A 25,629-nucleotide genomic window follows, 5' to 3' on the forward strand; every position below is an offset into this window, starting at 1 on the left:
ACCTTTAGATTTAAACAAATATTATGCAGCTCAACGTTTTGAAATTACTGCAAACGACATGTCAGTTACAATGTTTATAATTTGCAGATCTGGCAGGGAAGTTTTGTATTTTTATGAAGAAGTCAGAATCTCTTTTGGCTAAACTTTTCCAAAACCAGAAATTTAATAGTTATAGGGGACTTTAACCTTAAATTCTTCAATGAAAGCAACTGTAAGACTGACCTTGAACATTTAATGAATTCCTATAATTTGTTCACTATGACAAACTTCCACACTAGAGTTACAGAAAACTATAAAAGTCTTATATACAATACTTCATTGACAAATCAGGACCGAATCAAACTGCACAATTGAAAGCAGAAGATGATACTTAATTATACTGATGCCCATCTTGTTTAGTGCCACAAGGATCGATTGTGGGCCTTCACTGTTTCTTTTATTCATCAGTGATCTCCCACTTTGTATGAACACCGAGAGCAAATTTACTCTTGACACTGATGACACTATTTTGTTTGAAAATCTAACAACCAGTAAACTAGAATATAAATGTAATGCTTTACTGATAGATATCTTGCGCTGGTTCTAGTATAATGGATTGCCTCTAAATACTGAAAAAACTGAATAATACAATTTAATGCATCTTGACAAGAAAATGAACTGCAATGACCAAAAATATAACATATTGTGAATATGCCTAGTTCCTGGGCATTCTAATTGATGGCAAGTTAAATTGACAGAGACATTCCTAGACCTTCAAAAAAGACTGTGTGTGTCAACTTATGCCCTATGTGTAATTATATGAATGGTATAAAAGCTGCTTATGTTGGCTATTTTCCCTGTATCATTCATATGGTATAATTATTTTGAGATAATCAATATTTAGCCAAAAACATCTTCATTGCACAAACTACAGCAGTTAGGTTCATGAATGGCGTTGATCTGTGATATTCTTGAAGAAATCTGTTCCTTAAGCTCCAAATATTAAGGACCATATCTCAGTAATTATTTTCTTTGATGTTTTTTTCTGTAATAACAATTCTCTTTTTGCATCTAATAGTGCATACCATGACCACAACACAAGGTTTAAAAATGATTTATATGGGAATCTAACATATCTAAGTCTTGGACAAAAGGGTGTTCATTATTCTGCCACAAAAGTTTACAATTCTCTTTCATTGGATAGTAAAGTCTGCATTGATGTTCTGATTACATTTAAATCTAAATTAAGAAAATCCTTTATGGATGAGGCATTTTTCTCTGTTGATGAGTACTGGTACATGAAGATTCATCAATTGTTGTTTTTGTAAATGTGGATTGCATTTGTTTTTATGTTTTGAGACTTTCAATTTCTAATTTGGTAGCCATTATTCGTCTTCCTGGTTTACGATGGCCAGTGTACAAATATTCTTCTTTTCTGTATGTTAAGTTATTAGCAATAATTTACAATTTTGTTATTTTACATTTATTTATTGCAGCACTAAAATGATGTTAAACTGACTCATTTCGCATCCCTGTGAATCATCACAATACAATCTATGCAAGTCGATACGTATAATAAATAAACAAAAAATAAAGTTGTAACAGGTCTGCTGAATTTATCTCGTATTCTTTTACAGCAAACGGTCGTATTCAGTTGATCTCTCTGTTCAGCATTTCTTCCCATCAGCTACTCAGTGTTTTCGCAAGTCATTCTGTACATTATCTTAGCAACAGCCTTAAAATTATGCTCACACCGAAAACTCGCTGAAAAACTGGTCACACACTGAGTCATTCTCCCAGTGTTACGTTTCCTTGCAGCTTGAGGTACTACATCATGTGAACTGAGCCTTTGTGAGTTTAGTAGGGCAGCTGCGGACTACACACAGACGCACAATATAAGAAATAGACAAGAGAGTAAAGGTTTCTGGAGTTGTTTTGGTAAACTAAACAACACAAATTAAAATTGTTCATTCTGAAAACTTTTCATCCACAATAGACAACTTTTTGAAGAGAAGTCAATAGTGCCTGTAAATGGCAAAAATTTAGCCATACGTACTTTTTATATTGAAGACACATATTTATTTCTATGTTATATTATTCCCATTCTGTATTCCAGATGATATGCATCTTTACAACGTGACTTACGTATATTATTGTTCAAAATGACAAGATGATAATATTTTATATTTAATTAAATCTGGGTAACTGTCGTCCAGGCGACAGCTTGCTCGTTAAAATTTTGTAGTGAACGTACTGTGTGAATCATATAACAACCAGTCAGCTAACATATGTGCACTATCTAGAATCTTAGTGTAATATTTGTTTTACAGCTTACCGGGAAACGAAAAATTAAGTTCTTTAAAGGTCAATTCTAGTTTATGGCGTTGGCAGCGCTTCACTGTACGAGGCAAAGATAATATGAAGAAAGCGGTAATTTTCGCAGTTGAAAGTTGATTTGTTGACAGCGGAAATATTGTGTTATGTGAAAATTTGTACACTGTTCATATTCGTCAGAAATGTGTGGAAGAACGGCTTGGTATATGATGTTTTTAATTAATAATTTACTTAAATATCTGCATTGTGAGCCTTTGTGCAGTGAACTGTGTCCTGTTTTCCATTACTTACTGCAATGAATTGCTGTTAAACGTAACTAGTGATGTAATTGAATCTCATTCGTGAAAAACATTTGATTTCAGTACACTTGACCCAGAATGTATATGCAAGGCAACTACTTATCGTAGGAAGGACTCGAACACTTATTGTCTTCCAGAGTGGAAACACATGGATGACAAGTACCATGTCTACAGACCATCAACAAACATTGCACCAACGGAAGTTTTACCTGCTATTATATCAGGACATCAGCTGGGCAAAACATCCGATAGAATAATTGTCCCAATGATCTGGGGAATGATACCACCATGGCACAAGGTAAGTTAGGTCGAAAGTTATGTGTAACTTAGCATTTATTATCGGTCGCGGTATTGTCACTAAACTAAACATTGCATAATGGAAGAAATTATTGGTGTTCGTAGGACACAATAATGAATGTATTATGTTTGCTACTATAGCGGCCATGGTAAGGACCAGATAGAACTGTTTAACAATTTCCTTCTTACCTTATGTCAGTGTAAAAAAAGTCCTGACAGGTCTTGAAGGCCCAAAAAGTCAGTTTAACTAAAGTGCTAATTTTGTAATGAAAATTCTGTCAATATACTAGCAAATCAGATTTGTCATTGGAACATTTCTGAATGGAAGTGTATGAATAAGTAGTAGTTGTTATTAGGATAACTACACAGTGATACACACATAAATATAATATTTTAACAAGAATTGTCTTGTCAGCATATCCTTCTTGCAAGTTTTAAACACCTTTTGTTTACAAACCAGCAGCTGACATTGAAGTAGGCCTATCATTGGTCACAGGCCACATAATCACTATATCACAGGTTAGTCTATGGTTGGTGTCAATAGGATCGGTTGACACAATTTTGTCTGTTTATGTATTTCTCCAGGGATCATCATACAATGATGTTTTATTTGCTCTCCTTTTCAGGGAATTTAGAACTATATGGTACTAGTCAACAGTTGTTCTGAACTTTTAATTTATGGAAATTGTTTTTTCAAAAAAATTTTTTTTTCTTATATATGGAAATTAAAAAGTTCAGAACAATATAGTGAAAGAACTTTAACAGATAAGAGTCCAAATGGAGTATTTCTTTGTGGTCATAAAGCAATTATCTTTCAAATTTAAAAAAGTAGAACTGTTCCAGAGATACAACATTTTAAAAAATTTTCAACATTTTCATCTTCAAAATGGTATGCGCAGTGTCATCTTTGGAGGGCTGTATCTCAGAGCAGAAATTTTTTTAGAGAAAACAAAAAATGTGTGTTCCTTACTTAGTCCTTCATTTTAATATATGCTAAATTCAATAACATCCGAGACTATGAAGGTAAAAAATTTTTCTAGCCTGCCTGAATTGATATGAACTATGCAAACTGATTTTTCCATAAGTTCAATTTTTGCTGGAAAGCACCAGTCATGTCCACTATACATGTTACCAAATGATTTTCCCTGTGCATTGAGAGGCCAAATGAAAAGAAATAATTTGTGATGTCGATGATAAAGAGAGGTCAACAGTCCAACAAGGATCATGTGTCCCTCTTTCGACTTACCTATAGGAATATTTCAGTCTCTTCTTGCAAATTTCAAAACCTTTTGAAGACTTTTTGATGATTCAACTGCCTTACTTCAGAATAGTAGGGAATATCGGAACATTCAGCTTTAACTTCAACCAAGGGTTACTTAAATGTATGTTGTCTCCATGTGAGTGCCCAAATATAGTTCATAGCACCGACAACAACCTCTGTGATTCACTTACTGTAATCGACTCGGCTCATAACACCTTTTGATGTATCAGCCAATGAATGCAGCTGTCAGTGAGGCCAAGGTAGGTTCCAGTTTCTCCCTTATCAAGGTAGTAATACCAATTTGCTCTCCTCAAACTGATAGTGTACCATCTGTTGTGCTTACCAGCCATTTCCCTTCCATCCCAAAGAAACCAGTTACTATCTCCACAGCACCAAAAATATCCCCACGTGCAGTTGAGTCGATGTCTACTCCATGCATGAAACTCGCCAGTATGGAATCAAATGCATGAGTGGAATCGAGTATAATGGGATATGCTGAACTTTGATGCCTCTTGTGTCAACTGATGCTATTCATCTGCAGCCATATCAGCAATGCAGTTTTTCACTGTATGACAATGATGTGTGACTTGCTCGATCTTAAACACTTACGCTGCACGAAAATCTACACTACCTCTATTATATGTTTTTTAATGTTCACTTTCAATACAGCCTGGCACTACCTGCAGATTTGGAAGCTATTTTGTAGCTCACTTGTCACGATGGAGTCTCGGAGTCATTTGCTCATGTAGACACAAATTTTATATATATAATTGATTATAACTTCAAATTGAAACTCAACTGTGATTATATTTCATTTGCATCAATAGGTTTTTTCTGTCACTACATTTATTTGCTCATGTATTTACGTACTTTTTCTTTAAAGTTTCGTGAACATTTTGACACTTCTGTGCTTACTCTAAAACTCTTTTTTTTTTTTTTTTTTTTTTTTTTTTTTTTTTTTTTCCCCCCCCTAAGGACCACCGTCAGCCAATTTCTTGTTCTTCAGGAGTCAAATGTATCCAGTCGTCTTAGTGGCTGGCATTGTAATCACATTCCTATGAGATAAGTGTGCTGAAATGTTCAGCACTTCGCATGGCCTTCAAACAGTGCTAAAAATTATGGTAATTCCCAATTTGTTCCCCCCCTGTGGGTCTGGGGGTTAGAATAGGCCCGAGGTATTCCAGCCTGTCGTACGAGGTGACTAAAAGGAATCTCACACTTTTCAGCCCTATGAGTTCAGGTCCCATTCTATGGTTTGACCTGCCACTTCCAAAATTCTACAGAAGTGCAAGCCATACAGGGAAGGATGCCTTACGTGGTGCACAAGTGCTCTTAGATTCAATCTCCTGAATCTCTTGTCATGGCTTTGCATCTCCACCTGCAAATCAAGTATTTGGGTGAGGACACTTTCTGGGATATGTCATCTTCCATTGTGATGTAACTGCGACAGGAACGGTCACGGGGTTGCCGCTAATGAAAACGCGGCGGGACCGAACGGGAGCGGCCCACGAACAAACAAGACGGACAAACAGGAATGGAAGGACAAGAATGATGATAGATAACCGATCAAGGCATCAAGATCAAGAACAAAGTATTAAGCAATAGGGTCACAAGAGATAACCTCACAAAATCAAAAAAAGTCCACTCGTAAATGGGAAGTAAGCACACGCGGAGTAAACACGATGTCTGTCAGCGAGATATCAACAGACTCAATGCGAATACCAGACTGCCTTGCTGAGTGAGAGACAGCAGCCTAAATACACGACAGGATATGTTGCTATTGGCCACTGGGACCACGTGTTCCACAGTGGCGCCCTCACATTAGACTCGGGTCCAGGAGCGCGCGCAGCCACAGCTTATGGTGCAACTGCTACAGAGACCTCTAGTAGTCATTGAGTTCCACACTGTCTGGCACAGATTCAAAACCCGCAGCGCTTGGTACAAGAGTTGTCTCCTGTCCTCTTTCGCCCCCATGACAATATTGGATTTCTCTGCACCCAATATCCAGCACGGTAGCCAGTCCGCTGTGGTGGGGCCATCATGTACCCATTTGGTGGTAGCCCCCTGACAACACAGGTATCGCACTGCTGATGCCTGAGCTGTAAACTCCCCATGTATGCCAAGAAATAGATGCCTGCCTTCCTGGAGCATCAGGACTCCTGACAACGGCCATCATGCCAGTTGGCTTTTGGTGTGGCTGGGTGGCACCTGTGGGCATCAGGGCGGATAACCCGCAATGAAGTGGACTTAAGCCATCTCTTGGTGGTGACCGTACGGCACGAGCAGTCTCTAAGAAGGGCAAGATAGAATACAAGGCTGACAGGTATGACGCTAAATAGTTTCCCTCCCTCGCTATACAATGGGAGGAACGTAGAGCTACAGAAATGAGAGAGCCATACTCACCTCGGTTTTTAGTCTTTAGCTGAACCGATGGGGACTCTTTTCTACTGACGAAGCCTCAATTTTTCGTTGAGCACCTTGAGGAGAAGTGACGGTGCTGTCCAAGATGCGAAACGGCGCAGCCTTGATTTAGACAGTATCCCCAGCCCAATCCCGAGCGTTACTCACCTGTGACAAGCTGGATGGTATTCCTGTTTGTTACTCCCCACAAAAGCCTCAACATGGTCCAGGGGATTATTTTCCATTGTGACCTCCTCTTGCAGTCTGGCGACGACCTCCACGCCAACTTAGAATGATGGGGGTGTTCATTTTATCCAGCGAGCTTACAGGGGACCCAAAGACAACAGGGTTGCTACCGGTGCCTTCATCTTGGCCTTTGAGGGTGATTCATTGCCTGAAAAGCTCAAGGTGATGGTTTACCGCTGTGACATTAAACCATACATCCCTCCCCCTATGCGGTGCTTTAAGCGCTGGAAGTTTGGGCAAGTCTTCCCGCTGCACTTCCAGTGCCACATGTCGAGACTGCAGACGTCAACTGCACCCAGATATTCCATGTGTGCCACCTCCCATTTGTACCAACTGTGGAGAGCACCACTCCCCCTGCTCGCCAGACTGCCTAGTACTCCAAAAGGAGCTGAAAATTATGGAGTGCAAGACATTAGACCCGTTGACTTCCACAGACGCTAAACCTAAATTTGAAATATTACCCCCATGTGGTTGACATTGACATATGCTGCAGCTACATCACCATCACCGTCCCAAGTGCTAGTGGTTCCTCACTCTGTGCCACGAACAGTGGGCCCTCCGGGCCACCAGAATACATCCGCTCCCTTGGTGGTAAGAGGCAAATCTTCCTCTGTTGCTCCCAAAGCACCTACTCCGGGAGCAAGGCCCCCCGCCCCCCCTCAGTCCTCCTGCTCCTCTTGTGCGGAAGGTGCCCCTTGGGCCCCTCTCTTCCAAGGTCTCCACTAATGCCAGAACGGACACTCACCAGTGGCTCAAGGAGCCAAAAGCTGCACAACAAAGAGCTTCACGGTCTTCTTTCGTGTCTGAAGCTGCTTTGGAGAAATCTTCCCAGCAAGCAAACTAAGAAAAAGACTGCTAAGAAACAGGACGCTCTGGTGGCTCCAACACCACCACTCCCTATCAGTTCTGCATCTGAGGATGCAGTCGAGATCTCAGTGTCCCCTGCGGACCTGGATCTCACTGATGCCTCATCCACCATAGAAATGGCTACAAATACTCAGTTGGAAGCAGTAGGTGACACTGAGGCATAACCTGCCTCCTTGCGCGCTTCATGCCTTCCCAGCCTCAAGATACGTCATCCTCCGGTGGAATTGCAGTGGTTTTTTCCACCACCTGGCTGAGCTACAGCAACTGTTAAGCTTTACACCTGCTTTCTGCATTGCCCTCCAGGAAACTGGTTCCCGGCAATGTGGACCCCTGCCCTCCATGGCTATAAGGGATATTACAGGAACCATAACAACTATAATAGCATGTCAGGTGGAGCTTGCGTCTATGTCCTGAACTCGGTATGCAGTGAACCTGTGCCCCTTCAAATCCCTCTTGAAGCTGTGACTGTCAGGGTAAGGATGATGCAGGAAATAACTATCTGCAACATATATTGTCCTCCAGATGGTGCAGTACCCCTGAATGCATTGGCTGCACTGATTGATTAACTCCCTAAACCTTTCCTACTTTTGGCAGATTTTTGCACTAATAGCCCCTTTTGGGGTGGCACAGTTCTTACTGGCCGAGGCAGAGATGTCGAAACTTTACGGTCTCAGTTCAACCTCTGCCTCTTAAATAATGGGGCCGCCACACATTTCAGTGTGGCACGTGGCATATATTCAGCCATTGGTCTCTCGGTTTGCAGACCTGGCCTTCTACCATCTATCCACTGGAAAGCACATGACGACCTGTGTGGTAGTGATCACTTGCCCCATCTTCCTGTCACTGCCCCAGCGTCAGGACCATGGATGGTTGCCCAGATGAGCTTGGTTGAGCAGGTAACTAAAACAATCGTTTCTGCAGCGGATAACACAGTCCCTTGTTCTTTAGTGTGCCCCCAGTGAAAGACAGTCCCTTGGTGGTCGCCGGAAGACACTGAGGCAGTTAAGGAGTGTCAGCGAGCTCTGCAGCGGCATAAGCGGCACCCTTCCCAGGGGCACCTCATAGCCTTTAAACAGCTCCTTGCCTGCGTTCGCCATCTTATCAAAAGGCAGAAACAGGAGTGTCGGGAGAGGTATGTCTCGACCATTGGATGCCATACGTCACCTTCCCAGTTCTTGGCAAAAATCAAATGAGGTTTTGGGTACCAGACCCCAACAGGTGTCCCCAGTGTTAACATAAATGGTGTGTTATCTACCGATACAAACGCGATTGCTGAGCACTATGCTCACGCCTCTGCATCGGAGAATTACTCCCCAGTCTTTTGCCCTCTCAAATGGTAGTTGGAAGCAAAAGTCCTCTTGTTCACTGCATGCCACAGTGAACCCTATAACGCCCCATTTACAGAGTGGGAGCTCCTCAGTGCCATTGCACATTGCCCTGATACAGCTCCTGGGCCCAATTGGATCCACAGTCAGATGATAAAACATCTCTCGTCTGACTACAAGCGACATCTCCTCATGATCTTCAACTGGATCTGGTGCCATGGCGTCTTTCCTTCGCACTGGCGGGAGAGCACCATCATACCAGTGCTCAAACTCAGCAAAAACCCGCTTGATGTAGATAGCTGTAAGCCCATCAGCCTCACAAACATTCTTTGTAAGCTGCTGGAATGTATGGTGTGTCGGCGGTTGGGTTGGGTCCTGGAGTGACGTGGCCTACTGGCTCTGTGCAAGGGGGGGGCTTCCGCCTGGGTTGCTCTACCACTGATAATCTTGCAACCCTTGAGTCTGCCATCGGAACAGCGTTATCCAGGTGCCAAAGCCTCGTTGCCGTCTTTTTTGATTCACGAAAATTTGTATGACACCACCTGGCGACATTGTATCCTTGCCACATAATACAAGTGGGGTATCTGAGGCCCGCTCCCAATTTTTATCCAGAATTTCCTGTCGCTTCGTACTTTCCATGTCCAAGTTGGTGCCTCCCATAATTCCCGCCCATATCCAGGAGAATGGTCTCCCGCAAGGCTCTGTATTGAGTGTATCTCTATTTTTAGTGGCCATTAAAGGTCTAGCAGCAGCTGTAGGACCGTTCGTTTCACCCTCTCTGTATGCAGATGACTTCTGCATTTCGTACTGCTCCACCACTACTGGTGTTGCTGAGCGGCACCTACAGGGAACCATCCACAAGGCACAGTCATGGGCCCTAGCACATGGCTTTCAGTTTTCGGCCACAAAGTGGTGTGTTGCGCACTTCTGTTGGCGTCGTATCGTTCATCCGGAACCAGAACTTTACCTTACTGACGATCCTCTCATGGTGGTGGAGACATATCGATTTTTAGGACTGGTTTTTGACACCCAGTTGACTTGGCTTCCTCACCTTCGTCAGCTTAAGCAGAAGTGCTGGCAGCACTTCAATGCTCTCCACTGCCTGAGCAACACCAATTGAGGTGCTGATCGCTCTATGCTGCTGCAGCAATACAGAGCCCTCGTTCAATCCTGCTTTGACTATGGGAGTCTGGTTTATGGTTCGGCGGCGCCCTCAGTGGTACACAACTGCTCGCAAGTTATGTTGCACAAGTTTGTAGTTCTCCTGTTCATCCAAATTACAGTCTCCTTTTCCCACCCAAGGCGGTTCATCACCTGCATCGGCGGCCCAGGTCAGGGCTTTCCAGTTGCAGTTCGCATCCGATCCCGTATATCTGAACTGGAGTCCTTGCCGTTACCACCTATACTCAAGCTCCAATCATGTACACCTCCATGGTATACACCTAGGCCTCGGCTTCGCCTGGACCTTTCACATGGCCCAAAGGACTCAGTTCACCCTGTGGCTCTCTGCTGTCACCTCATCTCGATTCTTGACATGTACCGAGGCCATGAAGTGATTTATACCGACGGCTCAATGGCTGAAGGTAGTGTCGGCTTCGTGTATGTCCATGTAGGACATATTGAACAGCATTCCTTGCCTGATGGTGGTAGTATTTTCACTGCAGATCTGGTGGCTATATCTCGTGCTCCTGAGAACATCCGTTCATGCCCTGGAGAGTCGTTTCTTCGGTGTACTGACTCCTTGAGCAGCCTACAAGCTGGAGCAGCCTACAAGCTATCGACCAGTGCTACCCTCGTCATTCTTTGGTAGCGACCATCCGGGAGTCCATCTATGTCCTGGAATGGTCGGGTCATTCAGTGGTGTTTGTGTGGACCCCAGGACACGTCGGAATCCCAAGCAACGAACTTGCTGACAGGCTGGCCAAAGAGGGTACACAGAAACCGCTTGTGGAGATCGGCATTCCAATAACTGGCCTGTGTTCGTTTTTACATTGCCAGGTTTTTCGGCTTTGGGAGATGGAATGGCATAGTCACAGTATGAACAACAAACTGCATGCCATTGAGGAGACTGAATGTGTGGCAGTCCTCCATGTGGACCTCTCACTGGAATTCTGTGGTTCTCTGCCAGCTCTGCATTGCCCACACTTGGGCGACCCACGGCTACCTCCTGCACTGTAAAGACCTGTCTGTGTCGATGCAGTGCCCGGTTGACAGTGGTCCATATTCTGGTGCACTGCCCTGCATTGAAATCTTCGGTTAACGGACTCATTGCCACTAATTTTAACTGACAACACCTCATCGGCTGATGTAGTTTTACATTTTATTTGTGAGGGTGGGTTTTATCATTTGATCTAAATTTTAGCGCATGTCCTTTGTCACTCTGTGTCCTCCACCCTAGTGCTTTTAGGGTAGAGGTTTTAATGTGTCGCAGAATGGCTGGCTTCTCCTTTTTATTCTCATGGTCAACCAGCCATGGTAATCTGTTTTGTCATTTTAATCTCTTCTACCTGTTTCTTGAATTTTTGTGGTTTTCTTCTCCCCTTTTTTCCACTAAAGTGTTTGTTGCCCTTCCGTCGTTCTTGTGATTTTTTCCTTTCTCTCCATTTTGTCGTCAGTCTTGCTTGTTTTATTCTCAGCCTCGTGGCATTGTTTTATTCGGAACAAGGGACCGATGACCTAGCTGTTAGGTCCTCCCCCCCCCCCCCCCCCCTCCTTTTAAACCAACCAACCCAGTTTGTTGTGTTTGTGTGGACCCCAGGACACATCGGAATCCTAGCCAACGAACTTGCTGACAGGCTGGCCAAACAGGATACGTGGAAACCGCTCCTGGAGATGGGCATCTCTGAAACTAACCTGCGTTCTGTCTTAGGCCGCAAGGTTTTTCGGCTTTGGGAGACGGAGTGGCATAACATTATACACAACAAACTGTGTGTCATTAAGGAGACTGTGATTGTGTGGAAGTCTTCCTTGTGGACTTCACGCATTGTAAGAATGCCTGGCAATGAAATGTAGCAATTGCCATTCCCACAATTTGATAGTCAGTGAGTGGCTTCATTGAGATGCAGTATGTCCAGAGAATTTATACACTATTGTTATCTCTGAAGTGATGCCATTATGAAGGCAAGAGATTGTTTACTCTCTGTTAGCAGGATTTCTCATAGGGGCAAGTAATTTTTCGTTCCATGTGTTTGTTTGGCATTTACTCATGTTGTTCAGTGAACCACTTAAAGCTCTGAGATACATATTGCTTTTCATTATTAATAATATCTGAAACATTTAGATCAATATTGTCTGAAAAATGAAAGGAAGAAAGGAGAAATCATGTTGCCCAGTTAACCCTTGAACATAGCAATTGTATTAGGTATAGATTTACTGCATTGGCTCTCTATTTCCAGTTCTCTGTCAAATGCTAATGTTGTTTTTCCTGTAATTCACAACAGTACTACACATGTTACAGTAGTTTCATAAAATAAGTTTTAGCTGCCATTACAATTTTTCAAACTATTGGGGTTCCATGAAACACAAGATGTATTTACAAACAGTTTAAATGCAAAGTACAGTCTTCATGTCTTTTCATGACTGTAAGGTTCAGACAGAAATAATGAAATCCAGTACTTCATGTTTGAAGTAAAGCACTTGTAATAAAAACTCTAACTCTTGTAACAGATTTAGCATACTCTCATGTACTTAAAAAAGTTTTTGACAGGGAGGCTCATTTCTGGCTGTTGGATTTAGCTTGTAGCTGGATGTGTATAAAGCAAACAGTAACCTTGTCGAATAGAAATTGTAGCATGCTTGTAATGCAGATGGTATCCCTTACCTTCCTCTGACTTTTGAACTGACCCACGTAGCTAGTTATATGGAGGATCCACAGTTTAATGTGAATTCCAAACCATGATGCAACTTGTCATTTTTCTTGTAAATAAGGCATTCCAACCACTACCCACTCCAGAACCTTCCCGGCTTTGATTCTCGGCCAGGTTTGGGATTTTTTATGCCTGGGGATTGGGTGTTTGTGTTGTCATCATCATCATTTGTGACAGTGGCTAAATTGGACTGTGTAAAAATTCCGACTTTGTACGGACGCTGATGACTGCGCCATTGAGCGCCCCACAAACCAATCATCATCAGCAGCAGCAGCAGCATCATCCAGAACCTTTATGTATTATTTAACTGATATCTAGTTGTATTGCTTATAGAATAGTTTAGAGAATGTGGTAGTGACAGGTTGAGGCTGTAATGGTGGTTCATGAGTCGTGGTTGGATAGCTCAGTCAAAATAGCATTTGCCTGAGAAAGGCAAATGCTTTAGTCCCAGTCTGATCACTCAGTTTTAATCTGGCAGGACGTTTCTGATTGTTGGGTAGTTTGTGAGTTCTTCTGCCATCACCATTTATGCAGGAATGATTTTACGGTACTTAAAGTTAATAAAATTGTTAAGTAGTTCCAGTATTGCCTCTCCAGCTGTCCATAGAAATACGTAGTCCATTTCTACAGAGACAAATGATTTTTTTTTTTTTTTTTTGCCCCTAATGAATTAATTCACTTTGGTCTGTCTGTTCTTTTCAGGGTGACTACAGAACACATGGTCTGACAACTCATAACATCCGTGATGATAATCTCTTCCTATCAAAATTGTACCTCCCAGTCTTCAAACAGAGTAATCGTTGTGTAGTTCTTTGTGATGGTTTTTATGAATGGAAGAAAGAGGAGGGTGGCCGTGGTAAACAGCCATATTTTATCTACATGCCACAGTCACTTGGGGTTTGTATCTCACTTATAGTAGTTGCTAATGAATGGTTGATGTGTGAATCAGAATATTTTAAAGTTTGTGAAAATGATTTCATGTAAGTGTAATTTTGAAGCAACAAGAGCTGCATTCAAAAACGGGCTGAATAGAGATTTTTCCAGTTTTTTTAAAAAATTTACATGTAATGCCTTAAATGAAGTGGAAATTAGAATTTTAGTATAATAATTTGAAAAGCAGGAATTTCATCTGCAAACTTTCACAGTTGATAAGAAAGTTGCATGAAAGAAGCATCCTGCAGTGTTCCAAATGTAGATTTGTGCGTGTATTGATATGAAGGTAAACATGGTAAATGAAATGTGAAAAAGTAAATTAACATTTGATTGCAAAAATCAACTTCTTGTAAGGATATAAATGGATTTATGTGCAGAACTGGAGTGACGCAGGGATTTCATTGGTGATTACTGTTTTTCTGGTACTGCATCACACATTTCCAGGTGTAAAACACAGTCACACTTATAAGGTAAGGTATCTTGAAGACTCCTGAACAAAATTAGTCAATTATTATGGACACCGAAATGTTTCCCGGCACCATTGTGGAATGAGAAGTATTACACAAGGTGGCTAGTACTGAACATACATGATGTTTCTTTGCCAGAGACATACTGTTGTGTTCTGCCCACTCGTACAATATAGGGTGCTTAGGTAACCTGCTTTTTTGGATTGCTAGACAACAATTCAAGCAAATTGTATTAATGGTGTTTACTACAGTAAGATTGTGGTGTCGCCGCCAGACACCACACTTGCTAGGTGGTAGCCTTTAAATCGGCCGCGGTCCGTTAGTATATGTCGGACCCGCATGTCGCCACTATCAGTGATTGCAGACCGAGCGCCGCCACACGGCAGGTCTAGAGAGACTTCCTAGCACTCGCCCCAGTGGTACAACCAACTTTGCTAGCGATGGTTCACTGACAAAATACGCTCTCATTTGCCGAGACGATAGTTAGCATAGCCTTCAGCTACGTCATTTGCTACGACCTAGCAAGGCGCCAGTACCAGTTACTATTGATACTGTAATCATACCTCACGCCAGCCTGCGTGAGCTAAAACGCGTGCCTTTCGGCTTCCTCTAGTAAATCGGTGTTGGCTCGCCTGCCAACCCACAACAAAGATAAATTACAATACTTAACTTTGCATATTCACAGGTGTGTTGCAAGCAAATGGTGACATGCAAATAATCAGTGTCCTTCAGGATATACAATTTCAATGCAAGCAAAACAACACAGTTCATAAGTCACTGCTGTGGCCTTCAGAGGATGGCTCTTCTTCAACTCGGGCAGCAGCTAGGCAACGCGGCACTTATATTCTCTTCAGGTAGAGGTTGCTCCTGTCTTTGTGTCGTCCAGGAGAGGGGTCTGTCAGCATACTATTGGCTGACAGTCTCACTGCCTCTCTGCTCTTCTGTTCTTGATCATTGTGCCAGCACTTGACGTTAAGCTGGAACACACACGGTGTTAGATACCTTTGTACAGCTGTATAGGGTGTACAACAGTTCACCATACTGTAAAATAGGCTGCTCAGTGTGCCTAGTGGCAGTGCCTCCTATTGCTGAACAAGCACCCTATGGAGATAATCATTGTTTGGCTGTGGAAGTGTTAGTGGTGCATTTATTTGGTCTATAATGTTCCATACTTCTGCATTCATATTCAGACTCTCAATGTCTTTATGTGAAGAAGGAAGGGGAGGAAAAAGAAAAAACTGCAGGCCAGGCATATGCCATAGAAAATTGTCTGCTATTAACATGATGCCACCCCAGTTACCATGGCACTGTTGTATCAGTCCCTCGCCATAATATGGCATGGTTGTAATGTGTCCCAGTGACATAGCAGATCAATGTACTCTAAGACCTTCTCTCAAGGGTAAGCTGTGACTCATCTGTGAACAGGACACTACCCAACTTTTTGTAGATCTTGTCATGGTGATTTGAGCCATGCTGTGCCTGTTTGAGATAAATGCTTCTACTGGATGGTCAAGCACACAGAGCAACCTCATGAAGACCACAAAATTTCTAACTATGACAGATACTGTGATGGTTGTAGGGTTTCGGGCTAGCAAGGTTATGGTGCTGACACTGGATTGTAGTACTTGCTCGATTTCCCTATTGAATGTTTGGCCCCTCTTAACTTCTGCACAGTTATGGAACAATATTGCATGTGGCATTCAACTTCCATATCGTCTCATGTTACTTATATCCTTGCAGAACTAGCACTCCTGGAAAACAGGATATTGTGGTGACGTGGCTGAGCCACAGCCTGGGGGATGTTTCCAGAATGAGTGCTAGTCCTGCAAAGTTCGCAGAAGAGCTTCTGTGAAGTTTAGAAGGTAGGAGACGAAGTACTGACAGAATTATTGAAGCTGTGAGGGTGGGTCATGAGTCATGCTTGGGTAGCTCAGATGATAGAGCACTTGCCCGCGAAAGGCAAAGGTCCTGAGTTCGAGTCTCAGCCCGGCAAACAGTTTTAATCTTCCAGGAAGTTTCAGTTCTATTATTCGTACATTTTCATTATAGATTGTGTCACTGAGTGCTTTGAACAGCTGTTGGAAAACTTGACAAACAACTAATTTACTCATCTGCCACAAAAAGATCATTTCATAGTGAATGGCTCCAGAAACCATTTAATCTACATGAGGCAAATACAATGTGTTGATAAATATCTTGTGCATGCTGTAAGATATATTCATAAGAACATTTGCATTACATATATTATAATAGCGATACCAGAACAAATTTGTGTTCTCACTATCTCTGATGCAGAATATTTATATGAAAGATGAATGGTTTGTAAATGGAGTTATTATCAAGTTTGATGTTGGAGCTTATAAATGGATGATTGTCGAGAAAAAATATGTGACAGAGTAAGTTTGTTGAAAGTATTATTAGTGTATACATGAGGATGTATATTTTTAGTAACTTTTTTCTTAAAAATTATTATGTATGATCAGTGTGTGGTTATGTAAAGGGTAAATTGTTTGTTAATTATACAAGCCATGCCCTCTGTATGTATGTGGAAATAACTTTGTAGACATTGTCTGCACATATCTAAAAATGGGTTGACATCAGTGCACAAGGTGCAGATTGGGAAAGTCATGCTGTCAAAACTGGTTCCAAAGACTAAGGTTTGTCACATTATTCTGAATGTCTTGTCAAAAAATTACTTTTAGCAAACAACTAAGTCATGAAGGTAATGTCTTAGATCTAGCAACAAACAGATCTGAACTTGTCAACTCAATTAATACAGAGGAAGACATCAGTGGTCCTAAGGCTGTGGTAGCAGCTATGACTATGAGTTTTACAAGGAATGTTATGAAAGGTAGGAACATACTTTTGCATAGCAGGAGTGACAGGAAACAAATTGCAGAGTATCCGAGTACTCAGCAACAAATATTCAGTGAGGGCAAAGATGTGGAGCACAAATGGAAAAAAATTCGAAAACACCATTCAATATGCCTTGGACAAGTATGTTCCAAGCAAGTTCTTAAAGTATGGGAAAAACCCACTGTAGTTTTCTAACTGGGTTAGAAAACTGCTGCATAAACAAAATGAGCTTCATCTCAGATTCAAGAGAAGTCAAAGCTTAGCTGTCAAACAAAAGCTGAAAGGAAGCAAAACTGAGCATAAGGGGAGCAATGAGAGAAGTGTTCAAAGACTTTGAAAGTAACATTTTGTCAACCAATCTGAGTAAGAATCGTAAGAGGCTTTTGTCGTACATAATATCAGTAAGCGGTTTGAAATCATCTGTTCATTCATTCATTCAGGGCACATATTGGCCCAAAACAGAGGATAACAGAGAGAGGGCTGAAATAATGAATTCAATCTTCTGAAATTGTTTCACTACAGAAAATCTTAATACAGTCCCTCCTTTCAACCATCATACGAATGTCGAAAGGGCAGGTATTGAGATAATTGATCACAGAAAGAAAGCAACTACTGTAACTTGGTACTGGGAAGTAGATGAGAACTAGATGAGATGTCTAAAAGATTCTACAAAGATTATTTGTATGAATTTGCTACCTTGCTAGCAGCAGTTTTACCAAAAATTTGTGGAATAGTGAATGGTGCCTATCGATTGGAAACAAGACTGTTTCAAGGAGGGCTGTAGGACAGATGCACACAATTACAGACCTATGTTGTTGATGTCAATCAGTTGTAAATTATGGAACATGTTTTGTGCTCAAGAATTGTGTTGTTTCTGGAGAATGAAAAGCTCCTCTACAAAAGTCAACATGGAATCTGCAAATGGAGATCTTGCAAAACTCGGCTCGCTATATTTCGACCCATGATTTATAGTGCTGTAGGCAATGACACTCAGGTTGATGCTGCATTCCTTGACTTCAGGAAGGCATTAGACACCATCCCACAATGCAGTTTAGTGAAAAAAATATGAGCTTATTGACTCAAGAATTCCTTGCAGGTAGAATTCAACACCCCACTCTTAATGGATCAAAATTGACAGATGTAAAGGTAATTTCCAGAGTAATCCAAAGATGTGTGAGAAGACCATTACTGTTTACAGTGTATATTGATTTAGTAGAAAGTGTCAGATGCTTTATCAGACAGTTTGCAGATGATGTCATTGTCTGTAACTTAGTAGCAATGCTGAAAGACATTATCCATTTGCAGAATGACTGTTTGACCCTAAACGTAAAGAAATGTAACATATTGTGCATAGGTAGGAAAATAAAGCATCCAGAGCAATCCGACCACATAAAACAAACTGTAGCAAAAGCAGGTGCCAGACTGAGGTTCATAGGTAGGTAACGTAGGTCGTCCATGGAGGAAGTGGCTTATAAGGCACTTGTCCAGTGGTTCTTGAGTATATTCCATCAATATGGGATCTTACCAGGTAGGATTGACAGAAGAGAGAGAGAAGATTCAACAAAGTGTTTTGGTATTTTTTGTATCATTGTCCAGTTGTTCACTAAATGCTTTAAACCACCCTGGGATATCTGAATTCAGTTTTTTCATTGCAACTGGCATGCAGTGTCTACAGTAACATGTATCTAATTGATCGCAATTTAAAATTGTAACAAGGCTAGGTGTACTGCTGTGCTACACCCACAAACTCTGGTTTCAAAATCAGTTTAGTTTGCCCTACAACACACACCAACACACGCAAAAAACTTTTGGAAACCAGTAAATGGGTTGTACACAGCTCACACAGAATCTCGTTATGCATAGGCATCAACAGGAAGCTAGATTGGTGTGTAGGGAGCCGCGTCACAGACTATGAATTCGCCTTTGGTACTGCCACAATTGTCGATCGACGTGCCGCAGCTGTGATCCATGACTGCTGATTGAAGTCCTCCGTAGTCATGGTTGAAATCTTCAGATTTGTGGACTAACTACTCTCTTTCCCTTTGTAATTTTAGTCAAAGGATTTAATAATGATTCATCGACTGCCCATACTTCTTCAGAATTCATGATTTGCAGTATTAGCAATTGATTTGGCGCTGCACTGTAGTGTAGTATGAGCTGTTGACCTACATTACCGTTGACAACAGATATCAACACCCACAAAGCTACATACTTTGTGTTAATCAATTATGTTTAAAATTTCAAATTTGTGTTCACTATTCTTGTTGTTCTTCATAAATTTTATTTACTCCCAGCCGTATTTTTCCTGTGGCCCTGGTTCTTTACGATGATATTGAATGGCTAAGTAAAGTACAATCAGGAGCTACGACTTCCGGTTATTTAATCTTGCTCACCTTACTCTTTCAGCACATTCACTAACCTCTTCTGATTGAATTTCTGTTCTAGATGTGTTGCATTTACTGCTGGAGGTTAAGAGTACAGATCCAACACCCAACTCTCAAAATAAATACGAGTCTTCTCACCTAGGACATCTCATATGTTGTACTCTTGTTTATAGTAACTGAGTGTTACAAAGTTGTTACATCGTGTGGAATCTTGCAAAAGCATTGATCAAAGACCAAAAACGTTCTGTCCTAAATAACAGATTTCAGTTTAATGTATGTAGATCACAAGTTCTTGTCCCTGTGACATCATAAGCATTGTCATGGCCACTCTTCCTCTATGGTGTACACCGTATCTTCAAGGCAGGCACCGATGATGCAGAATAAACCGCCTGACCAACAGGTACCTTGAATGTGATATGATGTCCATCTTCATCCCGGCTTGAAGATAAGCTGCATCCATCTATCTCATGATACATATGCATAAATAAGACATACATCCAAGTTGTAGATTATCTTATACATTACGAAAATAAACTTTTTACTGTGGCAATAATCATTTGTTGGTTCAAAAAGTACTTGTTCAACACATCACTTCATCAAAGTGATATGTTGAACTATGTGCACTAGCATAGCATACAATTTTACCTTCAGTAAACCTAGTTCCACACTTTTTTCCCTTTCAATTTATTGTTATTTTCATAGCCTTGTGTTGTGCAATCTGAGAGTGAAGTTTGCCTATAAGATGGTAAAATGAAATTATCTTCTTTTCTTGTCATACAACTATTGAAAATGGTTTTCTGTAAATAATTCTGGAATGCCATGGATAAACAGTTCATAAATGTAAGTACAAGGAATAGTTAAAATTTTTAGATCCCTGAATAAAGGTCGGGATGAATCTCAGGGCTTATATTACAAATTTATTAATAATAAATTTTTGAAGTAATAATATCCTATTTACACTACTTGCATTCGCCAAAAGGATTTTTCCACGCCTTACTATGGATTCAAAACAGCTGTGTACACAACTTTCTTAGTGTCAGTTGTGTAGGACAATATTGTCATTGTGAATGCAAGACTATTTTGCTAGGTTGCCAGCCGGCCGCGGTGGCCGTGCGGTTCTGGCGCTGCAATCTGGAACTGTGGGACTGCTACGGTCGCAGGTTCGAATCCTGCCTCGGGCATGGGTGTGTGTGATGTCCTTAGGTTAGTTAGGTTTAAGTAGTTCTAAGTTCTAGGGGACTTATGACCTAAGATGTTGAGTCCCATAGTGCTCAGAGCCATTTGAACCATTTTGCTAGGTTGCCAAGTAGTTCATATGAGAAGACCAGGATAATTTTTTTCTAGAAATACCAGGAATTTGCCAGAGTCTGCTTCCATAAGTTCCTGATTTTTATGGGTTATCTAGAAATTACTTGAATTGGATTGCTTGGTTTTAAATTGTTAGTTTGTTTTTTCATGCTTAATTTTAATCCACTTATCTCAAACCACTATTCCAAACTATTTAGGGTGTCAGTGACTCTTTGGGGAATAAGTTGTGCAGTCTTATTTTCAGTGAGTACAGATTTGTTGCCGACAAATAAAACTGAGTGTCATATTATATTTAGAGGTAGATTGTTTGCGTACACTGAGGTTAGAAAAGTTATGGGATAGCGATTTGCACATACACAGATGGCGGTATGTAATAGGGCACTGGATTGGCAGAACTGTCATTTGTACACAGGTGTGTCATGTGAAAAGGTTCCCTACAAGATCATGGCTGCATGATTGGAATTAACAGACTTTGAACACTGAATATTAGTTGGAGCTATACACATGAGATGTCCCATTTCAGAAATTGTTAGACTTCAATAGTCTGAGATTCACAGTGTCAAGAGTGAGTGGATGTGTTGAGAATACCGAATTTCAGACATTACCTCTCACCACAGATGACGCAGTGGCCAATGGCCTTCACTTAACGACCATGAGCACTGGCATTTGTGTAGCATTGTCAGTGCTAACAGACAAGCGACACACGTGAAATAATCACAGAAACCAATGTGGCACATATCTGTTAGGACAGTGTGGCGAAATTTGGCATTAATGGGCTATGGCAGCCGACAACAAATGTGAGTGCCTTTGCTAACAGCATGACATCACCTGTGATGCATCTCCTGGGCTCGTGATCATATTGGTTGGACCATAGTCTACTGGAAACCTTGGCCAGGTCGGATGAGTCCCGGTTTCGATTGGTAAGATTTGATGAAGGGTTAGAGTGTAACGCAGACCTCAAGAAACCATGGACCCAAGTTGTCAACAAGACACTGTGCAAGCTGATGGTGGCTCCTTAATGGTGTGGGCTGCATTTACATGGAGTAGACTGGGTCCTCTGGTCTAACTGAAATGATTGTTGACTGGAAATGGTTTTGTTCAGCTACCTGGAGACCATTTGTAGCCGTTCAACACTGGAATTTCTGTGCGCCATGTCACCAGGCCATCATTGTTTGCAATGCGCCTTGTCAGAACATTCTGGACAATTCAGGCAAATGATTTGGTCACGGAGATTGTCCGACACGAATCCCATTGATCATTTACAGGACATAATTGAGAGGTCAGTTTGTGCACAAGATCCTGCACTAGCAACACTTTCACAATTATGGATGGCTATAGAGGCAACATGGCTCAATATTTCCTCAGGGGACTTCTGACAACTTGTGGAGTCCATGTGAAACTTTGGATCTTGATTATAAAAACTTTTTCAGATGCATTTGAGAGCATTGGGAGGAGACTTCCCAGGTGGATGTGCAGCAAGCCATTAACCCTCCTTCACGCAGCAGGACACAGTGTTTTACCACACAGGTATCTTCAACCTGGTGTTTCAGTAGGATGATTGCCTCCAAGCTCACAGCAATTTTGTCTGATTGGCATACCGATTCTGGACTGTACAGCCTTCGAACAGAAACATTTTGATTGCCCATTGTAAGATAAGTTTCATTTTACAGTACATGCTCATTCCTCTTCTTTTTGAAAGAATATTGTGACAACCAGGCAGTAACGATACATTTCACTATACTCTGTAATGGGACTTCTAGAGTTTGTGTGTAAAGACAAAACACACCGGTGTTGTAACTGAGTCAACTACTTAAAATTACTGTGTGGCCCTGACTACAGACACTCTGGGTTTTTCCCTTTCCCCTTCTTTTACCAAGCAAAGCAGTGCAGTGGTAAGACACAGGACTTGTGCAGGAAGGAGCAGCACAAATCCCTGTTCAGCCATCCAGACTTAGTCTATCATTGGTTTTTCCCCAATTGTGTAAGACAAATTCTGGAATGATCCCTTTGAAAAGGGCACAACCAAATTGTTTCCTTAACCTTTCCGAAACTGAAATTGTGCTCCTTCTTTAAAAACCTTACAATCAATGGAATGTTAAACACTTACCTTGCACTCTTCTTCTTCTCATTTTTTTCCCCGTGACCTTTAACTTCCAACATTAGGTTTCTCTAATGCATGGAGACTCCTGAGGATATTGGGAGGAAGTGTACCAGTATGCAGAAAACACCCAGAAGTAACACCTGAGCAGTTCGCTACCCACATCATTATTTCATCAGGAATCCCTTCAATGAGAAACTTACCAGACATACTAAACGGCAACTTTGTGAAAGAGAGACGGCACCTCCCTCATCAGAATGTGCTTGTCACTTAACAGTTTGACATTGACACCAAACTGAAGCACCTCAAACATATTACGGCACAGGGATTTGATGGTATACACCCAGAACTCCTGATCCATACAAAAGGATGTGCTAAGTAATGGATAGCAGAATTATTCATCAACATCCTGTTGACCGGTCAGCTTCCATTGTAGTTCAAGAAGGCAAAGAAAATCTCTGTTTTGAAACATGGCAAACCCAGCAACTAGGTAGAAAGCTATCGGTCTTCTTAGCTGCTGTTAAAAGCTTTTTGATTGGCTGATATATAACAGAATAAGCAATGCTAGCTTATAGCATATTATAGTTAATTATGTAGGCTTCAAACCAGGGTGTAGCTGCTGCGACCAAGTATTCTCTCTTTCATCCTTAATAGAGGCAGGAGACCAAATGAAGCTGAAAACATCTGTAGAATTTGTTGATCTAACTACTGCCTTCAACATTGTATGGAATGAAGGCCTTATCTATAAGCTTCCTCATATTGTACCCTGTAGAAAGGTGGCCACTCTGGGTAATAAGTAATCAGAAGTTTGCTCAAGGGTGAAAAATTTTTGATGGCCAATGTTATATGTGAAAGCTTAGCTTTTCTTGTACCTGTACTGTTCATATATTAATTTAATCCATTAACTTTTTTTCTATTTGTGTGACCACACTACTAAACAGTGCCGTTGCTATTGACTGACTACATCACGTGACCTAGGCTCTGAATCTCTGCTGTTATTGGTTGGTGAGATCACGTAACTTGAGCTATTATTGACTGACAAAAGTGCATCATAATCTTGATTTTAGTGCTTTGGAAGTTACCGTACTGTATTTATTGGAATACTTGTTTATACTTTCGTAATGCGAAAATGTGCAGTGCATGTGCTGGGAAGTTCTATGCCAGTGTATAGAACCTTCACCATTCAAAGAACTGATAAGTTTTACAACTCCAAGGGAAAGTATATTGTCACTTAACACAGAAAAAAATTTACTTTCACCAGTGTTATAGTATATTTCTATATGGAAAGAAGTGTATTTTTAACTGGGAAATCCAGGGAAAATCTGAGAAACTTTTTTTTTTCTTGTCCATTTGTACACCCTGTAAAAGTTCTTCTCACAGCCCCTTACTAGTTCAGAAAACTATGTCAGAATCTGCATGCACCAAGTTCTGAAACACACATTAATTCTGAAACATTATAGTGTTAGTATATTTTTCTTTGATACTCCTTCCTTGTCTTGTTATTTCACATTTATGTCAGGAGGCGGTATTCTCTCTCTCTCTCTCTCTCTCTCTCTCTCTCTCTCTCTCTCTCTCTCTCTCTATCTATCTATCTACATGTTTGTCATCTGTAGAAAGTAACTGTAATGTAAATATTCATTTGTCACCCTTGAGGTTCTATTTTTTACTGTCAGTAGCTCCGTGTAGTTTTGAGACTTGATTATCTTTTTTGATATTATATGTTTAATTAAATTTATAATTTTAAAATTACAGCTAATGGAACAGAATGTGTTGTTCAGATTTATTTAAGATTTATGACAGTGGCTCTGTGGTTTTATAATACATCTCTCTATTTAATGCAGATTGATATATATGACAGGAAAACATGGAATCTTGAGTGGACTGCAGAAGGAGGCTGGAAAGGACCAAGGCTTTTGGCCCTAGCAGGACTTTACAATATCTGGGTGTCTCCTGAGGTAATAAGTGTTATGAATAATTGTCTAATTTTGGATCCTAAAATTCAGAGTGTCAATATCATTTAGTACCTTCACCTGTACAGTGGTAAATCTAGGCTGGAATAATGATGATGATGATGATTATTATTATTATTATGAAAAAATTGCTTCTCGCCATATACTGGAGATGTTGAGTGACAGACAGGTACAACAAAAAGACTGCTAAGCAAATAAGTGTATGTTGATCAATTCAGAAGATGGCCTTCTAATCGAAAGCTTACTTGCTTAGCAGTCTCTGTTGTGGCTGTCACTGCTGTACAGTGAGTAGCACTCTGTCCTTTCAATAATGTTGTCAATACCCTCCCTTAGATTTTTCAGCGTATTTGAAGCCTCTTGTCTGTACCATTAGAGAAGATCCATGACTGTCAAGTGGGCTTTCTGCAGCTGCTTCACTTGCCCTACCTTGACCAACTATGTAATGTGATGTTTATTTTTCTACCTCAGTGTTTTCACAGTTATCGGTGACTTAAGCTTTCACGCAGTACTGATGGTAGTCTTTTGCACTTCATACTTGAAACCTGGCAGCAGTGCTGCCAGCTGTCTAGGATCTTTCTCCACACAAAATATTGGTTATTTTGTTGTCTGAAATGTATTAACTGCAAAAGAATTATAGTAATGTCAGAATAAATATATTTCCATGCTAGTATTTCACTCTTCTTTTGTTACCAAAATGGGAAATAACAAGCCCTTCTTAAATATAAGATACTTTACAAAA

General features: G+C 41.0%; 1 protein-coding gene across 2 annotated transcripts in view; it reads left to right on the forward strand.

The window, feature by feature from the left end:
- The first annotated feature begins 2,383 nt into the window (after positions 1 to 2,383).
- Positions 2,384 to 25,629, forward strand: part of LOC124606183 (abasic site processing protein HMCES-like) — a 94,187-nt gene continuing 70,941 nt past the window's right edge. For both annotated transcript variants that reach the window (XM_047138149.1, XM_047138150.1), the window contains exons 1-4: positions 2,384 to 2,515; positions 2,676 to 2,910; positions 13,577 to 13,771; positions 24,762 to 24,875. In XM_047138149.1, the coding sequence (XP_046994105.1) occupies positions 2,496 to 2,515; positions 2,676 to 2,910; positions 13,577 to 13,771; positions 24,762 to 24,875 (564 nt within the window). In that variant the 5' untranslated portion in view covers positions 2,384 to 2,495. The remainder of the gene's footprint in view (positions 2,516 to 2,675; positions 2,911 to 13,576; positions 13,772 to 24,761; positions 24,876 to 25,629) is intronic.

Source organism: Schistocerca americana, chromosome 3, assembly GCF_021461395.2.
Source record: "Schistocerca americana isolate TAMUIC-IGC-003095 chromosome 3, iqSchAmer2.1, whole genome shotgun sequence".
Classification (NCBI taxonomy): domain Eukaryota; kingdom Metazoa; phylum Arthropoda; class Insecta; order Orthoptera; family Acrididae; genus Schistocerca; species Schistocerca americana.